Source organism: Nuphar pumila, chromosome 6, assembly GCF_984573655.1.
Source record: "Nuphar pumila chromosome 6, dmNupPumi1.hap1.1, whole genome shotgun sequence".
Classification (NCBI taxonomy): domain Eukaryota; kingdom Viridiplantae; phylum Streptophyta; class Magnoliopsida; order Nymphaeales; family Nymphaeaceae; genus Nuphar; species Nuphar pumila.
The window spans coordinates 9,768,718-9,796,316 of record NC_143254.1 but is presented as its reverse complement, the minus strand read 5'-3'; the positions used below and the strand labels follow the sequence as shown (position 1 = coordinate 9,796,316).

The window sequence follows — 27,599 nt, the reverse complement described above, 5'->3', positions numbered from 1 at the left end:
ATCCTGAGCATGACTTCCATTAAATAACTTATCAAAATAATCTTTTCATCTCTCCTCATCTTTGACTAAAACCCTTTGTGTTTCATCTTTGATACATCCAACCATACCCAGATCCCTCGATTTCCTATCTCTCATCTTTGCAAGCCTATAAATATCCTTCTCGTTCTCTTTGGTATCCAACTTGTCATAAACCTCCTTATATACCTTATCCCTCGCATTTCGAACTACTTTTTTAGCTTCCTTCTTTGCTATCATATACTTTTCCAAATTCTCATTATCACGACTCTTACTTAGATTTTTATAACTCTCTTTTAACCTTAATAACTAATTTGACATCCTCGTTCTATCATGATGTATCATTACCTAGCGGTGCACCGCCTTTAGACTCACCCAATACCTCCTTAGCCACCTTTCTTATGCCACCCGCTATCTTATTCTACATTGATTCTGAATCCTCCTCGAGACACCAATCAGCTTCCTTAACTACCTGCTCTACAAACATTCCTTGTTTAGCTCCTTTTAGTGCCCACCACTTAATTCTAGGATCTATCATATGTCTATCCTTTTTGCGACATTTTCTAATTCTAAGATCTAAAATTAAGACTCTATGTTGTGTAGCTACATTTTCTCCCGGTATAACCTTATAATCGATGCAACAACCCTTATCTCTCTTTCTAAGTAGGAAAAAATCTATCTGACTCGTATTAACCCCACTTTTAAATGTTACTAGGTGAGACTCCCTCTTCCTAAACCAAGTGTTTGCTTAGATCATATTATAGGACAAACCAAAATCTAAAATCCTTTCTCCACTTTCGTTTCTTTCTCCTATACCATAGCCTCCATGGATACTCTCAAATTCATCCCTACTAATTCCTACATGCCCATTAAGGTCACCGCTGATGAAAAGCTTTTCTCCATAAGATATCTCTTGTACTACTCCATCTAAATCTTCCCAAAATTGATGCTTAATGAAATCATCTAAACCTACTTAAGGTGCATAAACACTAATAATATTAATAATATCCGTACCTAATACTAATTTAATAAGTAAAATCCTATCACCCTTCCTACGGACCTCAACTACATTATCTATAAACTCATGACTAATAACAATCCCTACTCCATTCATATTCCTATTTATTCCTGTATACCAAATCTTATATCCCCAAGGTTCTATCACTTTTGCTTTCTCACCTACCCATTTGGTCTCTTATAGACATAAAATATCCATCTTTCTCCTACACATAACATCTACTAACTCTACCATTTTACCAGTGAAAGACCCTATGTTCCAAGTGGCTAACCTAATTTTATGGTCTTGAACTATCTTCTTTACCCCCACCCGTCCAACAAAGTGAGGGAACCCTTGCCTATTTGACACCACACCCGGGCGCCGGTGTCAAGCGTCGCTTCTGGGCGACGACCTAGCAACCCTTGCCCATTTATCATTGCCCCCGGGCCTATAGAGTACAATGCATCGCTCAGTAGAGAACGCCTCAACGAAATTCTCATATTGGTTCATCATATTGCTATATATACCATATAAATATCAATTGACAAACTTCTTTATCAAAGCGCTTTCATCGCCTGGATTTCACTTTATCCTTGGCAAACTCTCAACTGTTGCATTGTGAGTTTGAGGGAGGGTGTTAAGACATTATACTTAATATATATATACATACATATATTTTGTATGTAAACTGAAATACTCATTAGGGGCATTTCAATCATTTTCTTATTGTAATAAGGGTCAGCCCATTAGGGGCTGCTTTTCTAATTTCCGTTTCATTTTTTGTTTTTGTTTTTTTATTTATTATGTCATGTGACTATTGGGACAGCTCAACTAGTTGTTGGGCTAGTCCCAACGGTCATTTTATGACCACTGGGAGTTAGTCTAACCAGTAGTTAGACTGCCCCTTTTGCTGTCTCTTGTGCTTATAAATAGGGAGCTTCCCTTTTGTGTAAGCTGTGCTTTTCTAAGCATTTTGTTAACGAGAACACATAATTTTACTTGTGAGTTGTTAGTGTGTATCCATAGTGAGAGTGTATTTGGTTCATAAGTGACCACTTTGTATTTCTATTCCATTGTTGCCTTAGTGGCACTCGCTTGAGATTTTGTTGGTTTCATTACGCACCCATCTTGGCATTTCTCGAGATGGGTGTGGCCTCCCTCTTGAGAAATGTTGAGATGGGTGGCTGTCAGCGGCAGCAGCAACACTGCATATGCAGTGCCACTGCATAAAAAATGTCCTCTTTCCATTATAAACCAACAGTATTTTCTTATGAAAAAAGAGGTTTGCTCATCCAATACCAAGGATGGTATATCAAGATAATGCAGTCTCTGCTTCAGGGTGCAGTACATAAAAGCAGAATTTGATAATTAATCATGCTCATACAATATTCATCAGCATTAAGCTGCAGCCACTTTGTCTCTTTATTCTAGGCCATTGAATTTATTATAATTCACATAATGTTAGATTGCTACTTGAGCTGCAGCTAGCCTTGCAATTGGAACCCTGGAAGAAAAGTGAAAGCCGAAATCAATCATGAGTGGGATCTAAAAGAATCATCTAATGAATTAATAACAAATATACATCTAAAAATCAAACCACCAGTATAATCATGATTACCGGAATGGTGAGCATGATACATAGTCTAATCCCGCCTCTGCAAAGAATGCAACAGATGAAGGCTCGCCACCATGTTCCCCACATATACCAATCTGTTTCATGAAAACAAAAATTCTTTTGTAAAACATGTCCAGACATTCAACAACATAAAAGTCCAGGATGTTAAATATGGTTAACCTTCAAATCAGGCCTAGTCCTACGACCCCTCTCTATAGCAATTTTTATCAGTTCCCCAACGCCTTTTTGATCAAGCACCTGAAAAATTGTTAAATCAGTCTTTGAATTACAAAAAAGAACCTGAGGAAAGAAATTCACAAAGAACTAACAGACTGACTTCACACTCGGGCCCCAAGATGCTTGGAGTTCGAGTGAAATCATAGGCAAAAAAAATCCACAAAACCACTCTATGCAACTAATGAGGAAAGCCATGTAGAAAGATAAGCTGCCTGGCAGGACCTGCGCACACCCAGGTGTGTAGTCGTCATGGATTGAAGGTCATATGTCCAGGCACCTAGCCTCTCAGCAATCATCACTCTTTGTGTGTGTGTGTGTGTGTGTGTGTGTGTGTGTGTGTGTGTGTGTGTGTGTGTGCCTGCATGCTAGAATGAGATGCTTAAATGGCTTGAATCTGGTGTATCACTGGAATGAAGTCTTTGTAGTTCACAAGGAATCTGTGAAATTTCAAATCTACCAACTTGTGTTCATTAATCTTGAGGTCAGAGTTATATTGATGAACATGGACCAACGTATGCTGATGAGCCAGTTGATCCAACATGTTGTATAGTAGAACAAAGCATCAGCAATTTGCTGTCAGAGAACAAAATTATATACTCCACATAAATATGTACACTCATAATCAATTTATCATGCCACCTATAAAGGAATGCAAAAGCAGCAAAACCAAGAGAAAACTCTGGCACGTTGAGATTTAGAAAATGAAAAAAACAGCAAGAATTGGAAAAGGAGATTTAAACAACTTACTTCAAAAGGATCATTTTGGAGGAGGCCATTGGATATGTATATAGGAAGAAACTTTCCGACATCATCTCTACTATAACCAAAAGTCATTTGGGTAAGATCGTTGGTCCCAAATGAGAAGAACTCTGCATGCTCTGCAATCTGCAAGTTAAATCATGTTTTCAGTCCAGCAGTTGAACAAGCTAGGTTTATACACACACACACACACATATATATATATAGATAGATAGATAGATAGAGAGAGAGAGAGAGATTTCTTGTAAACAACAAATTAACAAAATCTGGGCTTCACCTTACTCTTTCAACTAATTTCACTATAGACACATTTTTTTTATTTATATTATTGATCAACATAGAGCATGCTGATTTTAAAGTTGAGAGGAAAGTCCCACTTTTTCCATATGAAATTTGAACATGTTTCATCACCTTACACTTGCATATCCCTCTATCAATAGTCACAAAAGACAGCAGTTCAGATACTAGTTGAGAACAGCAACTAATGGATTAACTTAAAATCTAAACGTGCTTAGTCATTTAGTTGGTCACTGACAAAGCATATGACACTATTTGCTACCAAGGAGTTCATTTTTGCAACATCCTTGGTGAATAGTAACCATCCAACAGATGAAAAAAGGTTTGATTAACAGATTATAACTTGACCAGGGCCCACGCTTAGAGAACTCAGTAGATTTGACTTAAATTCAACTCAGGTTTATATCAAACAAGAGCACATCAAAAGCTACAGGAGACAAATATAAGTATGGAACTGGATAAACAGAAGAATCACGTGACAAAAGAGACTTGGATCCCATTATAGAAATAAATCTGGATCTCAGTATATTCATTTATTTAGACTGTTTCTACACAATCTCTACCTCACAGTTATGGCCAAGAGCTTATTACATACATGTATGGACCAAACACTATCAGTCATTTCCCTTGTACAAGACACACACACACACACACACACACACACACACACACAGAGAGAGAGAGAGAGAGAGAGAGAGAGAGAGCACCACTCTGGAAAAGAAAAATCCTTATGTAGTGCTTGTGATTTGAAGGGGGTTGTATTGCCATAATAATAAATTGAATGATTATCACAATTTTTGAGAATTTGCTCAAGAAATGAATTTAAAATAGCACAGAAGAGCACATATTAGATGGCACCAGTTTATACCCTCACCCACCTCTATGCTAGTAGAAATGATTTTCGCCTCCTACCAGTAGAAATATTAGTTGTAATGAAAATACTTTTTTCTTTTAACATCACTTAAGGAGAAAACTGATATTAAATTTTCACCTCATTCGCAACAAGTGCCGCCCTAGGGATCTCAATCATAGTTCCAACTTTATAACTTAAGGAAGTGTTTGTCTCTGCAAACACCTTTTCAGCAACCTGACGTATCAAGCCAACTTGATGCTTTAATTCCTGCCATGTAACAACATCCACTAATTAGGAAAAGAAGGTCTATCACAAAAAAAAAGGAAAATTTTCAAACTCAACCAAATTTTTTTAAAGCAACTTTGTGGTAATTTCAAATTGATTTTAACTTATGATCCTTTACCTATGTCCAGAATCATTGCTTAAGGTGACCAACGAAAATTTAATACAATAGACAAATGCAATCCTCCAGAAATGGAGTTGAAAGGAGAAGCATACAAATAAGAAATGCAATCATTCATTTACCCACATTTGCGCATTCCCACCCCTCCCCCACCACCAGGCGTGTCCCCCCAACTCAAAATGCCCTCTTTTTGTACATAAAATGCAATATCAATTCAAGGAACTACTTTCAATGAGTAAATGCTCCTTTCAAAATTTAATAGGATAAAAAATGCAATCTTGTAGAAAATGAAGTTGATGAAAATAATAGAAGCAAAAACATGATGCATACTCATCCATTTAACCCCTTTGACACCCCTGCACCTACCACCACAAAACCCAACACAAAAATAAAAAAGAAAGACTTTGGTTCATAAAATGTAAAATAAATGCAAATTCAAGGAACTAGCATCATTAGTAGATTTTCCTTTCCATCAAGAGTGATAGATCCTGTTGCCTCAGTCTCCATAATGTTGCTTTTCTATTTGGCATTCACTGCCCTAATCATTCACAAATGAAAACCTACTATATATCTTTTTTTTATTTTTTTACTCGGAGAAACAGCCCCAGGATCAGAGAGCTGGTCCCGCTGGCTCTGCCTACCATATATAGGTCCCTGTCCTGGCAGCATAAAACTTCGAGGGATTACCCCTCAAACCTACTCTATATCTATAAAATCATGCTTTACATAGAAGTATAGATGGTGGTGGTGGCTACTAGATGTGGCTTCAAATAGATCATACCTGAGGAGTTCCAACTAGAGGAACCATTATTTCTGGAAGAACTTTGACACCTTGATTGCTCATAGAAATTGCAGCCTCAAAAATAGCACGTGCTTGCATTTGGGTCAACTCAGGGTACGAAATTCCCAACCTATGAAATTGGAATTGTTTTCATTGAGATTAGTATAATATTCCCACCCATTTGTTATCGCTACATAGATGCTTTGGAACATATTAGTTAATAAGAAATTGAGATAGAGAAAATATCTTCTTAAGCAATTCAATGAGCTCCATAGGAAATCAAAATGAAAGGCATCTTGATCCAAAAAAGACTTTAGATGTTTGAGTTGGCCAAACAGAAGACTGGAAAGTTTTGATGTTCAAGAATAACAAGTTCAAACAGGCTTTCAAACAAAAAAAGCAGTATACAAATAAGAGATTGTGTTGGAACTGTAAACCATAAAAGCATTATGAATCACATGATTACATGGGAAATAATAATTGCAAAGAACAACAAAAAAGAAAAAGGAAGAGTTAGAAAGCTAAGGTAAAACAATTATTTGATCAGTTAAGGACTTCTCTGTTATTTGGAAAGCTCACTGATTTTTTCTAGGATGCAAAAGAATTAAATAAACTTCCCAAGGATTTGCACAAGAGTACAAAATCCCCCTTTCACTAAGCTGATAAATACAAGAGGCAAATACCCTTAATCAGTAATATTAATACCATCTTTGACCAAGGCTCAATGCAACAGTGAAGTGCTCAGCCTGTCAACATGGAAACATGGAGCTTGAGTCCTGAGAGCAGCCCTCCAGTCCAGAATACAGGTTGCCTTGGTATGGCCTTTTATTTAACCAATGGCGCATGTCAAAATCACCATGGTTAATGTGCTTTTGTAAGGATCAAATGCATTTGGAAAGTGTTGCCACTAGTAATGTTGAATATGCATGTGTCTTGGTGCTACTCTCTCTCTCTCTCTCTCTCTCTCTATATATATATATATATATATATATATATATAGAGAGAGAGAGAGAGAGAGAGAGAGACACTGATGAAGGGTGCTTCGACTATCCTGATATGACCATAGACAGCATACTCACAAGTCCAAAGCAGGGATATTCTGACACTCAACGACAATTTGGATGATAGTAAATTTTCTATTTTTCCATTTGTAGGTTCCTGCCACTTTTGCTTTAAATATTAAAAAAGCGCAATACTTGCCTGCAACCACGAAAACCTAGCATTGGATTGACTTCTGATAGTTTTTCGATTCTGCTCAAAATTTCCTCTTCTGTGACATTTGTATCTGAAGCTACTTCTGCAACAATCTCATTGATATCGCCTTTTGGTAAAAACTCATGCAATGGTGGATCCAATAGTCGTATTGTCACTGGAAGACCTGAAAGTAATAGATTTTGGTGAAAACAGGATCTTAAAGCATATGAAGAAATAAAAAACCTAAAGATATCACATCAGCTTATGCATGAGAGATCCTGCAAGCAAAATGACACAAGCCATTAGTGTGAAGAATGGTAGCATTAAAGAATATCTGCCAAGACATATTTGATTATAGAACAAAAAAAAGAAGAGCAACACTTTTAGTGGATAGTTTTTATCATGTTATGGCAAATAGTAACAACAAAAACCATAAATGCAAGGGGAAAATGACATAATTCATTTCTTTTGGTTCAAATATTTAAATGCTTTTTAAGTAACCCAAGAAATAAATAAACAGGGTGGGTAGCAGAACATACCATCCATTGCACGGAAAATGCCTTCAAAATCAGACCGTTGGTAAGGCAAAAGGAGGTCAAGTGCTTCCTTCCTCTTCTCAGGAGTCACTGCCATAATCATCTTCCTCACAGCCTTAATCCTTTCATCAGATGCAAAGAACTGAAAAAGCAACTTTATATGTATCAGAAACAACAATTTTGCTGGATCTCATACATAGACAATAGATAGGTAGCTCGAAAAACATATTCATAAACATATATATCATACATGTGTATTGATCCAGAAGCCAGTATACTTCAACTTTCAGTTTTCTCAATAAGAGGGCTAGGCATTTGCCTCTTTCTTTCCAAGAACTCATGTTGGATAAGGAAATTGTGTGGACTACTCATCTCAAACAAGTTGTTGAAGTGGATGGTAACAGGTGTGTGTACAGCATATTTCTATTGAATGAGAGCCTATAATGGTCTCCAACAGTGATCGCAAAATTTAGATCTTTTTTTTTTTTAGATAACCAACAATATGTCCACCTATAACTAGGGCTGCCAATGTTTGGGTTTGTGTAGGACACCTTCCCCGATCAGAATGAGAATACTAGGTATGGCCATACCCGATCAGGACACCTAACCTGTTGACAACCTTATAAGGATATTAAGTGCTACAAATGCATGCAGATGCAGTCATATCAACCACTGCCTTAAGATGGAAAAATGAGGAGAGAGGGATGTGCAGGCAGTTCTAAGTAGGGGTGGCAATCGGGTCGGGTTGGTGGGTCGTGTCGGCGGGTCAGCATACCTCAACACGAACCCGACCCGTTTATTAAACGGGTCGGCTGTGGCAAACACGAACCCGACCCATTTATTAAACGGGTAACCCGACACGACCCGGTTAACCCGTTTAATAAACGGGTTGGGTCGAGTAAACGGGTTGGCGGGTCGGGTTTGGGTAAACAAGTTGACCCGCCCGCCTAACCCGTTTATTAAACGAGTCAGCCAGGTTGGCATACCCCTAACACGAACCCGAACCGTTTAATAAACAGGTTAGGCAGGTCGACCCGTTTATGACACGAATCCGTTTAAGCCAAACCCGAACCCGCCTAAGAAGCGGGTTGGTGGGTCGGGTCAGGTTTTGCCACCCCTAGTTCTAAGTAAACAAGCAATGGGCAAGAAATATAGTCACAACTTGTCTTCTACTCTACCCTGTTCTTTTATCCACTAGGATAGCCTAGAAGTTGGGGCTCACATCATCTCACCCACTAATAGACTCTTTTTACCCCATTAATTTTAATAATAAGCCACAGATTTTCCTTCTTGAAGTTGAATTAAATGTCAAACAGATAATAAATTCCTTCCACCAATAATTTGCAATAAAAAAACTTGTTCAACACTCATAGGTGCTGCAATTCATGGTCTCACTCACCATGTGCTCTGTCCTGCAGAGTCCAATGCCTTGTGCACCATTATTTCTGGCAGTTACTGCATCTTCAGGTGTGTCTGCATTTGCCATTACCTGTTACAGCTTTCTACCACTAGTAAGGGTTGTAGACTAGTATGGGCTTTGGATAATCATCTAGTAAATATTATCACCAAAATAAGTACCAAAAATGTAAATAAAGCATTCCTGAGACCAGAAATGTTCAGCAATGATGAAGACATTTTCAATACCACCCAGCAGTTAACAAATCATTTTGATCCAAAACAAAATTTGAAATTACCAAAACTTATCTAAATGAAAAATTGCTCCAATTGGATCTGCCATTAGGGACAGATATAAGCCGAAGATATTAGTGTCAGCCTACACAACTAAAAGAATTGCCAACACTTGACTTAATAATTTCATTTGGACAATCAGTTATAAATGTGAGAATTTGAGACTATTGCAAATTGTTGCAGCATACCTTCAGCTGTCTCAATTCATCCACCCAGGACATAAAAAACTCTAGATCACCACTAAGAGCTGGGGGAGATAGTTGCTGCTTCCCCAAAATAACTTCACCTGTAGAACCATTAAGTGATAACCAATCACCTTCATGAAGTAGTTTCTCCCCAATCACCACAGCCTGCAAAAGTAAGCAAAAGTAAATTTTGTATGTATTTAACAAGTGAATCATTAGGGTGCAAATATTATTAGCTAATTGAAGAAGAAGAAGCATACAAAAATAGACAAAAGAGCTTCGGAACAATGATAGAACAAATAAGTCAACAAGGACTAATGAATAACATGTCCGAATAACATAGGAAAGTCATCATAACAAATGAAAAGAGGATGGAAATGTGTGACAAAGGAAACTGGTGATGAAAGAAGGTAACTGTCCCATTCAATGTTGCAGTTTGAGAGAACCTGATGTTGATCATTATGTAAAGTGAAAGTGATGATTATATTGAACCCTTGGTAGTCAGAAGTGGGACCAGGCACCCACTCGGGCTAGGCGCAAGCCTTTCACCTATCCTAGTTGATCGACTAGTCCTGACTACTCAGTGACCAGCAACTAGTCTCTGCGGGAATTATCGGTCTATGTATACATACATATGTAAGTTTAAACATCCTAAACACTTCTAGAAAACAAAGTTGCAGGCATTTTTTGCTCAATTGAAACCTGTGGACATGTTTATCACTGATTATTTACTACCATTCTTTAGATCAAATCAATTTAATGAGAACAATTTTCGTTTATTTCATCAAGCTATAGTGCAATATGAGCTGTTGATTTTTAGCACTCTAAAAACATATCTTAACATAAAAAAGTTCTAATTGAGTACATTCTTTCTGCTAAGCCATAGAAAATAAATCTGTAAGTTTAGATTAACCAAATGCCCAAAAATTTGTTGAAGCCATTCATGATGGTTTAGGAGATAAGATTGCTTAGGACCTACTCCTCTCTCTCTCTCTCTCTCTCTCTCTCTATATATATATATATATATATATATATATATATATATATAATAGATTCATTGTGATTTCAAAAAGCATCAAATTTCCTAAAAAGAAAATTTTTGGGTCTTTAGTCCACCGATTAATCCAGCCTAGGCACTCACTAGGCATTTAAGGGGCCTGGTGCCTAGCATTTTTACTACATAGATTGAGCCAACCAAACACAAGAAAAGGAAATCTCTGTAAAATACAAGACACCTGATACAATAACATAATATTGAATGTGAGGCCTGATTTTATATATATATATATATATATATATATATATATATATATATATATATATATATATATATATATATATATATATATATATATATATATATATATTGTGCCACAGGTCACCAAGTGTAAATGATAAACTTGAAATTGTTGCTGCAATAAGGCTGCTCCAACTACATACCCATCATAAGGCTGTTCCTTCAAACTGACAATGACCAAGAAGGGTAACTAAAATTCAATAAGAAGAGAATCTTGATAGCTGCATAAATATTGAAAGAAGGAATGTGATGCTGGTATGGTGCTTATCACAATAATGATCAAAGATAATACTTTTCAAATGAGCTTAGCCTTCATGATCCTGCAATGAGCCCTTAAGAAAGTTGTTGTTTGGAGTAGAAACAAAATAAATGTATACCCTAATTGAAGCTTTTATAGAGCATATAACAGCAATAAAGTGGATTAATGATCTCTATACCATGATAATCCTTGGTAAATCATCCTAATTTGCTTTGGCAACTTCAACAACTAAGGGAAATAATATATCAAAATTTGGAATAAAAAAAGTGCTGATTTATTTTTTTAAGTTATCCATTTTAGAATAGGGGACCTTTGAAATTTCACCAAAAGGCTACTCAACAAATATGTAACCATGTAACCACAGTACTGAGTAATCGGGGTATAAAACGGACAGTATCTCAACCCCAATATGACCTAACAAACGCCCCCTGGGTGCAAATTCAGACCATGACAGGACCATGATGTCATCATCTACATGTGAGTATGTGTTGTACAACTAGAATCCAATCTATCTATTATACTAACATGTTTCTTTGTTGAAATATAAAAGGTGCACTTCATGTGTCCACTTTTTCAGCTCACAGGAACTCTGTTCAGTGCAGCAGCAACACAATCACATGCATGCGCTGTGTCAGGTCAGGTTAAATCAAATTACCAACTTAGAGCAGCATGATCTGATAAGTTGGATGGAGAAATTTTCTGATTTATGACATCACAATTTTTACTTCTGTGTCCCATAAAATAGAACCTGGTTCAGGTGGAACCTGACACATGCAATCTGTCAAGTCTAATCCAGTTCCATTCTTATAGTATATTAAATGGAGTTCTTGAAATCTTTTGAGCTCATTCAGAGAAATATAATTTTTTGAATCATGAACTGGCTGGAAATCCTGTGCATTGAATACTTTCAGCCATAATGAACAGTTCCTTGTTCTTAAAGTCATATACATCATGCTCCCTTCTGATGGATTGGAGCCAAACAACAAAGAAACTGCAGTCCCTGATGCAACTCTCTAGTTTAACTTTCATTAAATAGCCACCAGATAGGTTATTCCAAAAGAATGACATTTACAATGAAGTTATAATGATAATACTACAGTTCAAATGGCCCATAATGAAAATTAGATCACCTTCTTAACCAGAGTCTCAAAGTCTGACTCCATTTTGGAAGGTCCTAAGTTGAATGTCAAAGTCCGAAAGGTTGCTGAGTAACAATTTTATGGTTGACTTGTGAAGGACTTGGGTGAAGAGGCAACCATGTGAAACATGATTCCATCAAGCAGATGTTTACATTTTGATCCATTGATAGACGTTCACTCCGATTGTTTTAATAGTATTCACAAGTCATGAGAAACCACTTTTAACTATTAGCCAAACAGAACCTACTAAGAGAAGTGTCCAAATTGAAGAGGAACAGAACCGAAGTTCCAACCATTTTCTTTCTAAAGAAACATTTTCTTGTTTTTTGTAAGCATCATCATAAATATAATTCAAGCAGAGAACTAAAGGTAAATTCCTCCGTCAAAATTTATCTGAATAGTTAACTTGGAAATAGAAGAAAAGATGCTGAAAACTGCACTCTTTTATGGTGCGGAAAGCAGTCTTCCCACTTATGAACTTCTGGTTAAAATCAATCTCTAATCTTCAGGTGAATCTCAAAGAGAGCCTTGTAAGGACTTGAGCAAGTCTTTGAAGATTCAAGATTCACTTATTCAACCAGTCAAATTTTGAAATTAATGCACTCAATCAAACTGGATGAATGTATTGCAACTTCAGCCAAGCCCAGAAGCAACTTCAAAATCCTTAAAGGTATAATCTTAACATTGAAAATACAGCTCAACTTTGACAGATATAAGATATCCACGAAAGCTACCACCAGCCCGTAGATTATCCAAGACCAGTAAGTGTCTGTGCTTTTACTGCCCAAAGAAGAAAATATCTTTGTTTCCTAAATTTGTTTCTTTATATATTTATATAGATACTGTAAACACATATATCTACATGTTTCCAAGTATCATGCTGAAATATATTGGGCTAAATTCAATCCCAGAAAGGAAAAATCTTGTTACTCCCAAAGTTGTTTCATTTTTATATTGATAAAGATATCACAAGCATTTTCAATAACTACACGTTTACATATGCTATACTGAAACATAGAGTTTTCATACCTTGTCAACATCATTCACATGAACATCTGAGCATCCACAAACACAACACTTTCCCCAGCCTCGAGCAACAACAGCTGCATGTGATGTCATGCCACCTCTTGCTGTCAGTATTCCTGTAGCAGCATGCACACCACCAACATCCTCTGGGCTAGTATCCATCCTTACCTTCATCATACACAATCTACAGTCACTTTAAATCATAACCCTAGTAATGCATTTGGTCAGCATAAAGCAAAAGAATTGCCATTAGATTGCAAGGACATATTTATAAGCAAGTATTAACTATCCTTCTCAAAGATAGATGCTTCCATGAAGTGCCTGTTATGATGACCAAAATTAAGTCCATCTCACAATAAATTTGCAAACCCAAACAACATACTGAATTATCATAAAGATGAAAAATAGCATTATTTGTATTCTCCATGTCAATGCAAAGAGAAAACCACTAAATACAGCAAATGCAGATTGGGCTTGCTCATGCACATGTATGTTTATGTTCTAATAAAACATTTTGTACAATATCAGCCTAATATGAAATTAAAATCTTCAGCTCTTTAGTACAGGAAACTGCTCCCTTATGCAATAAAATTTTAATTAAGTCAATTAAATAACATAATTAATAAATTAACAGAGTGATGAATTAATGAAATTACTGGAGAATTTAGTTAAAAAGTCAATAAGTATATTAGGAAATACCAAAATGACCGCCTTTCCTTGTGCATGCCATGCCTCAGCATCATCTGCATTAAAAACAATCTGACCCACAGCAGCACCTGGAGAAGCAGGCAAGCCAGTCGCGAGCACTTTATCTTTGTATACTGTTGGGTCCTCAAACTGATAAAAATGATGCAAAGACCAAGTAATGAGACCCAGTTAAAGTCCAGTCTTCAGCACACATACAAACAGGAGGATATGGACACCGGCAGGCATACATCTAAAGTAATCACATGAGAACAAGAGTAAAACAGTCACTCTGCATATGACAAGAAGTTGCATGTGCATAAAAGAAAGAAGCTAGAAAATATCAACTAAGAAGGTTTGCAACAAAAAGAATCAATAAAATTTCAGTTTTTCCAGAAAGTTTACAGTACTTATTCTTCAAACCAAAGAACATTACAATCCAAAACCTGGAAGGTATTGATTTTTTATATTAGAATATACTGCATCACAGCTACTTTAATAAATTGCCTAACAGAAAAATTCAACTCAAGTATCAAATAACAAGGGTGTTTCAGAATGAATTCTCAATCATCAAAAATAATCCAACCAACTGAATCCCAATCCAAAATTTATGACAAATGTCAATAATATAGAAGCACATGAAATCAAGATCATGTGCTGGATTCATCAGTAAGCCATGCCATGCCTGGAATGCCTGCAATGGCAATTAGTATATGACATGGCATCCAAAACAGTGAAGCTGTAGTTTATATGATCACGTTATTGAGAGTAGGTTCAAGATCAAGATAGAAGTCCTAGAATGATATCCTCAGTACAAAAGATGCGAGCTTAGAGGAGATAGAAAGAAGCAAAGAAAAGACAAAGAGACCGCAAGTTATTCAGGAAGACTGGCCCTTCTCTTAGCAAATGTTGTAGGATCTACCTGTGGATGAAGAAGTTGGTCAAGGTGACCAGATTCCACCATTTTGATGGCTGATCGTTTATCAACAAGTCCTTCTTTCACCATATCCACTGCAATTTTTACTGCACTTTTCCCAGTGCGCTTCCCAGTCCTGCATTGCAGCATCGATAACCTATTCTCTTGTACAGTAAATTCTATATCCTGCAAATAAGGAGGAAAATATCTGTTATTATATATCCATACTAAAATGCCAGCATACTTTAAATTTTAAAAGGCCAAGAAAAAGTAGATGCAGATGTAGATATTATAAAGAATTGATTATCATGCACAGCATGTACCATTTTACTGCTTGCTTCGTGTGGACACTTCAGGGGGAATCTACAGTGTTGATGTTGGATATAGCTGAATACCGACCAACACCAACACCACTTGGCATGACTGAGATATGCACCTTTTTGAACATCAAAGTTCAATGGACAGAATCGACATGCATGTTGACTGCCTAACATGCCAAGAAAAAAGCGTGTACACTTCTTTCAGGTTGGAAAGAAGAACCCTTGAGCTATAATTTTTTCCCCTCTTCCATACTAAAAACAGTAAATCGTAAGGTACTCAGTGTTGACATGGCTGAGATATGCAACTTTTTGAACATCAAGTGTCAGACACTGCTCAACACAATGGACATGCATATAGACACTTCTTTCAGGTTAGAAGGAAGCGTCCAACCCTTGAGATATAATTTTTTTCCCTCTTCCATATTAAGAACAGTAAATTGTAAGGCACTCAGTGTTGCAAGGCTCTCAACACCCCCAACTTCTGCAAGCTTCATTTTTCACTGGAAATTTTTTGAAATCTCAAAGGAATCTCCAGTACACAGATATTGTTTTTTTCCTTAAACTAGCAAAAACCTAGGGTTTGCTTAAAAATCCCAGCACCTTCTTAATCAAGATATAAAAACTTTAGGCTTTTTTCTTTAATATACCTCTTTTTCAACCTCGATAAAATGTTTTGTTTCTTATCTTTCAGCTCTCAACTTTATGTCTTCTAACTAATGTGTGTGTGTGTGTCTGTATGATCACATATCTATTTTCCGAAGGCTTCACATTACAGTGCATACATGTGTTCAGCACCAATACTCATATCAATGTTCGGCCAAGAGGATTCTCCTCAGCTATGTGAGCTTTGCTCATGTAATTCATCCAGTCTCTGCATTTATTTACCTAATAATGGTATGGAAGTATGACAAAAACATAATAGGCTTTTTTCTCTCAAAATTGGGGAGGAGAGGGGGCACTGCAAATGGTGATGGTAAGAGGTCAGACTTGGGTTTCATGAATAGGCTTCCACAAAATGCAAATGCTCCCACAAGATAAATATAAAGGCCATGAGGGACAAGATAATAGGATTAATAAGAATGGGATTGAATATAAAAGAAGGGTATCAAGAGCAGGCTCATGCACTATGAACTTCTATTTGGCACTTGGTCACAAAATAACCTGCACAAACACTTCAAACTTTACATGTACAATCACCAAATGCTTTCAAAGTCCAATTAATTAATTTTCTCTATTGATGATCAGGCTACATGAAAGAATTCATTGAAGTGGCAGACGTGATGCCAACCTCTAGAAAGCACATGCCCTAAATCAATATTCATATAGTATTTAACTATCTCTTGAAAGTTGAAAGCAATTGGTGATTTTGTGATCCATCAAACAGAAATTCTACAAGGACAACAAATTTTCAGTAGTGCTAAAAAAAGGCAAAGGCATGAAAAAATGGAAAACAAGGCATTTCCTTCATTCAAAGAAGAAACCCCTTACCATCATGTCTCTATAATGTCTTTCCAAAATTTTACAATTTTCCACAAGTTCATTGTATGCTTCAGGCATATGTTGTTTCATTGTATCAATATCCTCTGGGGTTCTAATTCCAGCCACCACATCCTCTCCCTGCTTAAATGAACCATTAAAATCATTAGAGACCAGTAGTAACTATTTCATTTAATTTGTCAAAGCATTGTGAGGTAAAATATAGCTTCCATACAACTATCAAAAAGAAAAGAACCATGCAATGTAAAGTGTAAACCATTACATTCAGTCTTTCTAATGTCTGGATTTATTTAAACATATTTCTGTTGTTATTAAAAGAGATCAGCAGAGAGTTAAGACAATAAAAGAATTAAGCAGGTAAGGGATAAAAGTGCCCCTAATTGCATGACTAGACTACCACAAGAAACACCATCTAGGTTAGGTTGATTATCCACCGAAGGCTTGATTCTTGCTACAAATTTGAGAGACTATGAAAGACCAATCCTCCTGCTATGAACGAGCATCATAAAACCAAAGGATGCCCAGTTAAATGACTAGGAAAGTCCCCTCACTCTCCTGCTCACCAAGTAACACAAAGTTATGCTGCCATTGGTGCAGCAATTGAAGAATAAAGCAATGCCCATCAGGAATATGAACATCATCTCTCTTACTCCCTTCCCCAAAACCTCAATGATTTCCACCTTTTAGTGCCAACTACAAAGCTGTCACATAGGTGCGGATGCGGATGTGGCTGCGGGTACGGGTACGGGTGCGGATGCGGATGCGGATGCGGATGCGGCACTTTAAAAAAACTTGGGTGCGGGGAAGGTATATATATATATATATATATAATATAGATAAAAATAGACCTGATTAGGGTTAACTGAATCTACTTTTGGATAGAAATGGACCTCAGTGTGGTTGACTTCACCTAACACAAAGGAAGTTGTGTCCAAGTGTCACACCCACCTGAGTGCCGGTGTGACGCGGGTGTGGTGCCCTGTTAGAAGAATCCGTGTTACATAGCTACAACATATAGTGATAAAAGGAACAAGGCATTCCATTGGTCATGTATATTACTGGGAAATTTGAAGTTTCCAATTTTATTATCTTTTTATTAGGAAAATTCTAATCAAATTTATAAGAAAAAAAAGCTAAAATTTTGAAACTAGATTAAAAAAAAAGTTTTACCTGAAAAATGACCAATAAAAATATAAATATTAATTTTTTCATGACATACATTTTAACAGAAAAAGCACACCCTTTTCAATATATCATGTCTTTAACATCATGTTTAACTTTCACAAAAATATCACTTTTTCACAATATTTCAAAAAGAACGCAATGTTTGTCACAGAGGTCTGAGGTCACCCAAGAACAAGATCCTCCCAAGTACTCATAAAAACAAAATAAGCAACTGAAAATGACATATATCATGGCCTATCTCGACAGTTTCAACTAAAAATGGCATACATTGTGGCCTATATCCTCATCAGTTGTACTCATCCTCCTAGCTCTTGAAGAGAAACAGAATTTTTACTTCCCATGAAAATCATCAATTCAATGGAATTCACAACCACCAAATCTGCATTCTCACATTTTCTATATCCATGTCTTTCAAATGATATTGAATGCACATGGAGGACCTAAAGGATAACATAATTTTGCTTGCAAAGAGGAGATATCTATGGAAAAATTTGCAACATCCTTAGATAGCCAGAAATGTGGAAACCTCATACGGAAAATTCATAGTCATTTGGAAGTGAAACATTATCATAAAGCAAAGAAAAAGAAGAAACAGTCAGCACCGCCAGGTGGCAAAAAAGAAAAAAAAAAGGAAACAAAGAAGAAAGCAATTGAACAAACCTGTGCATTAGTTAGAAACTCCCCATAGAGCTTTTTTTCCCCAGTGCTAGGGTTTCTTGTGAATAGTACACCAGTGCCAGAAGTATTTCCCATGTTACCAAACACCATGCATTGCACATTAACGGCAGTCCCTTTCAACCCAGTTATCTGGTTGATGCTCCTGTATTTAGCTGCTCTAGGGCAATCCCATGAATTAAAAACAGCTAAAACAGCCAAATATAGTTGTCTTCTTGGATCTGCAAATTAAAAACATACAAAATAAAAAAAAACTATTATCCACAAATAGACCAAGCCAGCCTACAGTACATATGAAAAGTGATGCTTGGCACTTAAATAGAAAGATTTTTTTACTCAAATGCACATATGATTCACTATCTAATGTGCATTTTCATTACCTTATGAAATTCATGAAGTTATGTTCAGACTTATACATGTGATATCAAAATAAAAGGACATGGTTGAACAAGTATGCAATTTAGGTACTTCTACAAGCCTCCACTGCTTACAAGTTAAAATACGTATCCAAGTTAAGAAATCACCAACAGTGTGTCCATTAGAGATGGTCATAAGGCCTTAAGCCAGTCCCATGAATTCCGGGGATCAGATGAGTGTTAGGTAGAATACTTCTTTTAATCATTAAATACACAGTAGTTACACATCAAGTATATCCAGTCTAGAAACAGTATATACTATAGCACATAAATGAAGCCTGATGAATTATGGCACCCTTTTTCTCTCTCCTTACATAGATAGAAGTCATCTACACTGGATTTCTTTTATAATATCAGAACATTAGATCATAAAATTACACATTGGCCTATCACAGGCAATCCAGCACTTGACTGCTGCCACATTTTCCACATTTCTCTCATTTTCTTGCCATGTTCCACTCATTTTGCCATCTACCAGCACCATCTTCTTTCATGCCTTCATTATCCTTCTTTGCTCCCTGTTTTTGACATTCTATCACCAATTCTTTCCTTGTTCATTCCTCCTGCCTTTGTTTACCTTGAAACGGACCATATCATCCATGAAAGAAATAATTTATCAAAAAAAAAAAATCTAACTGTTTTGCTTAATTAAGGCCCTTCCTTCTAAGAGTCAAGATTATTGCCCTGAGAAAAACTAAGAGATGGTTCAATTAGCTATCACATGTTGGAAATAATTATTTCTTCGTCAAGCATCAAGTGAGTGAGTACTGAGGATAAGAAGTTTTGGTAAATTGTTGTTTGATACATGTAAACTCAGTGAACAAAAAGAATCAAATTATTGTCCTAGATGAGCCGTGAGCTAAGTCTCAGTTTTCTGAAACCTAGTTGTTTAAGTTGACTAGCAACTCAAGTCATAAAGCAATCAACACAGTCACAGATCCCGCAGATTACAGGAGCCTATCATTATTCCCTGAAGAAGTTGTACTAGCAGGCAAAAAGTAACACAACAAACTAATAGCAAAAATAGTTTCCAAGAAGTGCACATGTACCTGATGGGAACTCTTCACCCTTAGCATCAAGATACACCTTTTTATACCTTGAAACCAACTCTTTAAGATCACTGGCTGTCAAATCAGTATCATGGCTCACACCTTTTGCAGATTTCAGCTCTTGTAATTCCACCTCAAACAAGGAGTGAGGAATCCCCATTACCTTCAGCAGAAAACACCGAAACAACTTTAGATATTCAATTTTAAGCATGCATGAAAAATGCAAAAGTATGGATAATCATAAATAAGTGAAGGACATTTATAAATTGTAAGTGTATGAGCGTGTCAACTGCCAATGACCTGTCTGTGCACACAGAAGCACCAAATCTTTCATAAAAAAAAACTTCAAGTCAGCATACCACATTGCCGAACATGTCCACAAAACGTCTGTATGAATCATATGCAAAGCGTTCACCACTTTTCACAGCCAATCCACTGACAACTTCATCATTAAGGCCAAGATTCAGCACTGTGTCCATCATACCAGGCATGGAGATCTAAATACAAGGAATAGGAAGAACAAACTTAAAATTGGATCATAAAGATACTTAAAAGATCCATGATTATTGACATGCATACAACATTTACCACATTTAAAAAGTTGCAACTCCACTAATTAAATGGAATAATGTGATATATCATTTTTGCAACTCATGCTACATCATTATTTCAAAAAAAAAAAAAAAAACTCAAATGAACTCATGAGATGCTGGTCATGTCCCTTGATAAGCCTATATGCATCCAATTTTCAAAATCAGACAGACTTATCACCTTGTATTTTGGATCATTTTTCAACTGGATATGCAAGTTCCATTAAAATTCGGATCATAGGTATTTACATCAAATGACAGGCTCATGCAAGCACATGGGCACTTTGTACATGCAGTTACTCGTCATAATAATGTGATTCGATATCGCCTTTACAACTGATGACTCGTCCAATCAATTGCATAGGTGCTAGATCTGGACGACAGTTACCAAAAAGCTTCTACATATCCTTGAAAAAGCTCACTCCCAAAGCCCACCGCACGAGTCCTTGGAAGCAAGCTTAGACAAACATGGGGACTGGAATTTCCACACATGGAAATCACCTTCAATAAATGGGATGCATGCTTTAAACAACAAAAGGTTTTTACAAAACACAAGTTTTATGGTTTGACAGGTTTCATGTTAGAACTGATCTGTCCTTACCGCAGCACCCGAACGAACTGACACCAGTAATGGCTTCGAAGGATCACCAAGGAAAGCACCCATATCCTTTTCAACTATTTGCAGGCCCTCCAATATTTCATCCAATAAGCCTTCTGGAAGTTTCTTACCATTTTCCTGGTATTCTTGACAAGCCTCAGTTGAAATTGTTAATCCTGGTGGAACCGATAAACCTATACTTGCCATTTCAGCAAGATTTGCTCCTTTTCCTCCCAACTAGGGAACAAATGAAAATCCATGGAATCCAATAAGTTTCAATTTTCAAATAGTGAAAAGCAAGAAAAACAAAAAATATCTCCATAAATTATAATTATCTACACATTTAAATTCAACCATGTGCACAAGAATAGGTGTGTACAAAATACAAAAAGCATACAATGCAAAAGGACATGCACTCTGTAAGTAGAATAACTTACAAACCATTTTTGTCGAACTTATCTCATAAGTAATAAAGAGCTGCTATTTTTTTAAACCTTTTAAACCTAGTAACAATTGCAATGTCTTAAAACTGATTTACCCAGGATTGGAAACAAGACCTTCTTCCACAAGACATGTGAACAAAAAGGTTACATAAGGGTTATTTCTTAATGAAATTTCTATTTACCAAAGAAAATTTGAGGGAATTGTAGGGAATTAATTGATCAATTGGGCATTCAAGAATCAAAGACTGGTTAATTTGGAAATTCATTTGAATTATTCGGTTCATTAGATCTTGAATTTTTATGAACCCCCTTTCATTTTCAGAAATTCATGTAGGGATGAAATTAAGCCTTTTTAAATGTTATTCTAAAAAAGTGAGAAAAAGAAAAGCAAGCAAGCTCACCAAAGACTTCATGCCCTTGTTGCCTTCACTCCTTCCTTTACCAAAGGTGAATACTCTCTGGATGTAAAAGAGAAGAAGTTGCATTATATGTTTCAAATATGAATAATAATCCTAGAAAAAGAATTCCAAAGGCCATACCTTCGTCTTTTGAGCTTGGATAGCAACAACATGGAGGGTCCCAGAAGTCTGGCCATTCCTCGACAATGACTTTCCTTGTGTTGAGTCCAAACAGCCTTTCTGAATGTGATGAAGTGTTGCCTGTGTGGATATACTATGGGTTGGAGCTGCATTGGAGCGTTGCTCAGAATTATGTCCACTGAGTTGTTTCACTTCGTTAATGCCAAGTCCATTTGGAAGTGTGTCCTTTAACAACTGATTTTCATAGACTTCTGATGCTGATTGTGTAAAACTGCTCTTTAATGCTGAAGTCATATTGTCCTAGTTCCAATACAGAGGAGCCTATTTAGCATCATCGTCCAAATGGTGACCAGTTGCCATCATAAAGAAAGCAAGAGAGAGAGAGAGAGAGAGAGAGAGAGAGCATGCACATATTTTGGTTTTCATTTCAAGCTAGTTGAGTGCTGCACTCATAGCATAACCTCCTTTTAATCCTTCAAAAATCATTGTACATTATTGAACATACTCCATTTAAGCTTCAACATCCCAATCACTCTTCCTTTTCTTTTACAGATCATACAACTTGCATCAATGAATTCTCCATCTCTTTGGATGACCAAAATTCAATGCATGTGAAATATTGGAAAAAGTCAAGAATCAATTGAACTATAAATTCCTCCATGATTCTTCAACAAAGTGACCAAAATAATGGAAAATATGGCACTGATTATATTAAAAAATTAGTCCTTTTCCCTGCATTGTCAATGATAGCTTCAAATTGCACAACTTTGTTTGCTAAACATAGCTTTTTCTTTTTCCAGCGAAACAGATCCTTGACTAAGAAATTTCAAAAATAAGGAAAGTGCGCATTATAGTTGCTATTTCCATAAAGTGATCGAGATTTTATATACATAAAACGTAGTCCCTAAACAAACCCTAGTCAATTACTGAGATAAGAAGCATCATATCAACTATACCAATCAGACGCATCAGATCAAAAGCATCTAGCTTGTCAAATTTGAACAGGGAGCACCTGAAAGCTACGTGGGAAGCAGAAGGCAGTCCATAAAGGTAGGCAAATCCACAAGGCCTTACAATTTTTTTTCCTTTTCTAGGGTATCCAAACAAAGAAACTTTTTTTTGAGAAACTATTTCTTCTCGTTACAAGCTTCTTCCCATTTCCCAACTTGAAAACAATCAGTTGTTGCATCTTTTGTCAGAGTCTCAGGTACACGCTAATGACTTGATATAATTACAAAGATCAACAAGAAGGATTCTTTTGTATTGTCAACTATGTCACCCTTATGAAAGTTCACACAAAGTTCCTCTCTAATAGAGTTTGCCAACGCAAAGACCTGCCTAAGATGTGAGGTGGCTTCTTACTTAAATCCTTCGGCGTAGTGTTCAAGCCGTAGTTGTTAAGCCAATTTTGAGTGCCCATTTAAAGGTGGCCGCTAATGTTCATCAATGCAGATACTGGACGTTAATGACAGTGGGACTTGTATGAGAAAGCAATTGGGTAATGTAGGTGTTACTAAGTGTACTTCGCAACCGTTGAAAACAGGATCATATTGCTGTTTGAAAGCTGGTGTTGGAGAGGAGATGAGAGGGGTGATGGGAGTGGAGATGAAAATGGGAGATGATGCTGGAGTTGTCAACAACATCCTTTTGATGATGATGTTGAAAATGACCCATCTCCTCTCTCAACACCTTTCTCATCTCCCAAAACAGGGTTCCCAAGCACCTGTGGCGGTAGGTGGTATTAATTACACCCTCATTAAATACCATCTCCCCTCCCATCTCCGGATCCCAAACAGTGGTCTTAGAACTCTTCATACCCATCCATGTATCTAAATAACTACCATCGATTTCTCGTTTCAGGTTCCACGACTGTCCACGATTCAATGGACGACATTAAGTAGTAAATCAAACCGATTAAGTAGCCTCAAAACATACTTCTTCAAAGAAGAAAAAAACAACCTGGGAAAACCGAAATTAAAAAGTAAAACCACGAAAATTAGTGAATTATTCACCCAACCGAAACCTCAATTTGCCAAGCATGAATGAGAAATCGTTGAGAGAAAGAAACCAACTGTTATTCCAAACAAAATCCTAGTCCTTCCTTCTTTCTTTTTGCTTTTTTTCTCGATTCATGCATTTTGTTTAGCGATCGCAAAAGGAGTATACGATTCAGCCGAATCACGAATGAACAATATCGAGAGAAGAATTGGGTTTTTGAGATCTCGCTTACTCTGTGGATTCTCCATTGCTGCGAGGGAGAATCGAGAGGAAGTAACCGAAAAAAATTTCTTCCTCCTCCCCTTTGTCCGCAAACGCGTTCCCGTCGCGCGGGAGTGGCTGCGCGGGTCGGGCCTTTTAAAAGAGTTGGCTGCTATAACAGATCGGGTTTGACGTGAAACGGACCCAGAACCGAACCCATTCTTAGTAGACCCGATTGTCCAATAGGATTCGAACTTCGGTATTGACCACGGGGAGAGGATCAAAGGAGTGAGATTGGATCCAGGTTTTATTGATTTGCTATTTAGTGTTCTTTCTCTTTTTCTGGGCCAAGTTAGGGAAATGACCAGACCCTTTGCTTAAGATAATATGGTTCTACTGGTCCAAGTAGTGTTCCTGCCAAGTGTTAAGATTGTAAAGGCTGGACAAGGGGCGTTTGATTGCGTGGACTTCAGTATCCACGGGTCGCTGCTGTTCCTATCTGATGCCAACATCAGACGGGCAGGACAGCAGTAAAACAACATCCCACGTAGGGGTGTCAACAGGTCAGGTTTACCCGGAACCGATCCGGATCAAACCCTATAGGGTTCGGGTATGGTGACAAATAAGAAGACCGTTTAAGACCTGGGTCCGGACCTGAAGGCCCGATTAATACATGAACTCGGGTATAATTTGTGAAATTTTATACCAGACCCATACCCGACCTGAGTTCCGATTAAGACCTGCAAATTTTCAATGTAAAAATGATAAAAACATTAGTTTACCGGGGTATGGTCCAGGTCTGGTTCATGTAGTCTTTTTCGGGTTTGGGTTAGGTTACCAATCATAAGCAGGACGGCAAACCCTTGTGAAGAACAATTAAGTGGTGAACCAAAGGGCTTTGAAAATGTTGATAAAAAATATGAGTAGGAACAAGAAAAATAAAAATGCTTCGTCGACCTCTATTTGTATGTAGGGGTGTCAACGGGTCCAATTTACCCATACCCGACTCGTACCAACCCTATAAGGTCTGGGTATGGCAATAAATAAAATGACCCGTTAAGACATGGGTCCCGACCCGAAGGCCCGATTAATACATGGATCCAAGTATAGTTTGTGAAATTTTATACCAGACCAGGGCCTGACCCGAGTTTCGATTAAGACTCATAAAATTTTCAATGTAAAAATGATAAAAAATATTATTTTACCCGGTCTAGTTCATGTAGTTCTTATCGGGTCTGGTTATAGTTTCTCTTATGATGGGGTCTAATTAGAGCTATATCTGGACCCGATACCATACCCAAAAATCAGGGCCTGGTCTGGTTCCACCTGGGTCCAAACCAAACCAAACCCGTTGACACCTATTTTATGCTACCTATATTTAGAGGTGCCAACGGGTTGGACTCTCTTAGTTGGGTCTGAACCTAGTTTGGACTTTGAGGTGCTGGATTTGTGTTAGACCATACCTACCATTGGCAAAACCATACAGGAGTTCTTTAAAGATTACATAAATCAGGCTTAGAAAAATAATATTCTTTATATGTTTTACATTGAAAATTTGTATATTTTAGTTGAGACTTAAGTTGGACGTGGTTTACTTGATCATAAACATACTCGACTCCGTATATCAATCCAACCCTATGCGTCCAACCTAAATTCCTAATCAGAGTTCTTGTTTATTACCAAACCCGGGTCCTAATTAGGGGTGGCAATCGGGTCGGGTTGGCGGGTCAGCATACCTCAACCCGAACCCAACCTGTTTATTAAACGGGTCGGCTGTGGCAAACACTAACCCGACTCATTTAATAAACGGGTAACCCGACATGACCCGCCAACCCGTTTAATAAATGGGTTGGGTCGGGAAAACGGGTTGGCGGGTTGGTGGGTTGACCCGCCCGCCTAACCCGTTTATTAAACGGGTCAGCCGGGTTGGCGGGTTGGCATACCCCCAACCCGAACCCGACCCGTTTAATAAACGGGTTATGCGGGTCGACCCGTTTATTAAACGGGTTGGCTTAAGCCCAACCCGAACCCGCCTAAGAGGCGAGTTGGCGGGTCGTGTCAGGTTTTGCCACCCCTAGTCCTAATTAGGGATGGCAGTGGACCGGGGCGGAGGCGGGGGACAAGGTCTCCACCCCTGCCCCGTTTCAAAATCCAAACCTTCATCCCCGCTTCCATCCCCGGACAGGGATGAATTTTAACCTCCATCCCCGTTTCATGTCCTCCATCCCCGGACCAAACGGGGTTAGGCGGGGCGAGCCCCCATTTCCCCTTAGTCTATAGTCATCCCTTAAAGGATTGGGGACGGGGCCGGGATTGGGACGGGGCGGGGTGGAGAAAAGTGTAAGTCCATCCCTGCATGGGGATAGATTTTAACCTTCATCCCCGCCTCCATCCCCGTTTCATGCCCTTCATCCCCAGTCCAAACGGGGCGAGGCGGGGCGGAGCCCCGTAGTCCCCCGGTCCACTGCCATCCCTAGTCCTAATATACGCAGTGGTGATTGATTGACCCCTGACAACTAGGTGTGTCAACGGGTCAGGTTTGGTTTGGAACCAGACCTGGGCCTGATTTTCTAGTATCAGGTTGGGACCGTAAGAAAAACTATACCCAGACCTGATAAGAACTATATGAACCAGACCCTATCCATAACCGGTAAAATAATATTTGTTATCATTTTTACATTGAAAATTTATGGGTCTTAAGTCGGAACCGGGCCTGCTATAAAATTTCACAAACTATATATGGCTCTATGTATTAATCGGACCTTCGGGTCCTGGGTCTTAATCAGGTCTTCTAATTTACCACCATTATCAACAGGTCGGGTTTACCCAGACCAAACCCTATAGGGACCGGGTATGTTGACAAATAAGAAGACTTTATTAAGAATTGGGTCCAGACCCAAAGGTTTGATTAATACATTGACTAGGTATAATTTACGAAATTGTATACCAGACCTTGGCCCGACCCAAGTTAAATTAAGACTGGCAAATTTTCAATGTAAAAATGATAAAAATATTATCTTATTAAGTATGGTCTGCGTCATGTAGTTCTTATTTGGTTTGGGTATGAATTTTTTTTTTATAATAGACTCAATTAAATTGGGTCTGAATCTATACTAAAAAATCTGATCCAAATCCAGTTTCACCTGGGTCCGAAACAAACCCAACCCATTGACACCCCTAATCACCGTACCCGAACATTATAGGAT

The 27,599-nt window shown here is 37.6% G+C and overlaps 1 protein-coding gene across 1 annotated transcript; it reads right to left on the bottom strand.

Moving 5' to 3' along the window:
- Positions 1-2,362: 2,362 nt before the first annotated feature.
- On the bottom strand, positions 2,363-22,113 carry LOC149833898 (pyruvate, phosphate dikinase, chloroplastic-like). The gene is made up of 19 exons (XM_090009890.1): positions 22,057-22,113; positions 21,216-21,449; positions 20,384-20,521; positions 20,025-20,187; positions 18,545-18,780; positions 16,691-16,819; positions 14,889-15,068; positions 13,982-14,119; positions 13,286-13,450; positions 9,565-9,726; positions 9,087-9,176; positions 7,691-7,829; positions 7,158-7,335; positions 5,958-6,087; positions 4,912-5,040; positions 3,612-3,749; positions 2,808-2,885; positions 2,631-2,722; positions 2,363-2,516 (listed from the first exon to the last, which is right to left on the bottom strand). Exons 1-19 carry the CDS (start codon positions 22,066-22,068, stop codon positions 2,474-2,476), a joined length of 2,574 nt encoding a protein of 857 aa, XP_089866016.1. The 5' UTR covers positions 22,069-22,113; the 3' UTR covers positions 2,363-2,473.
- Positions 22,114-27,599: the final 5,486 nt, after the last annotated feature.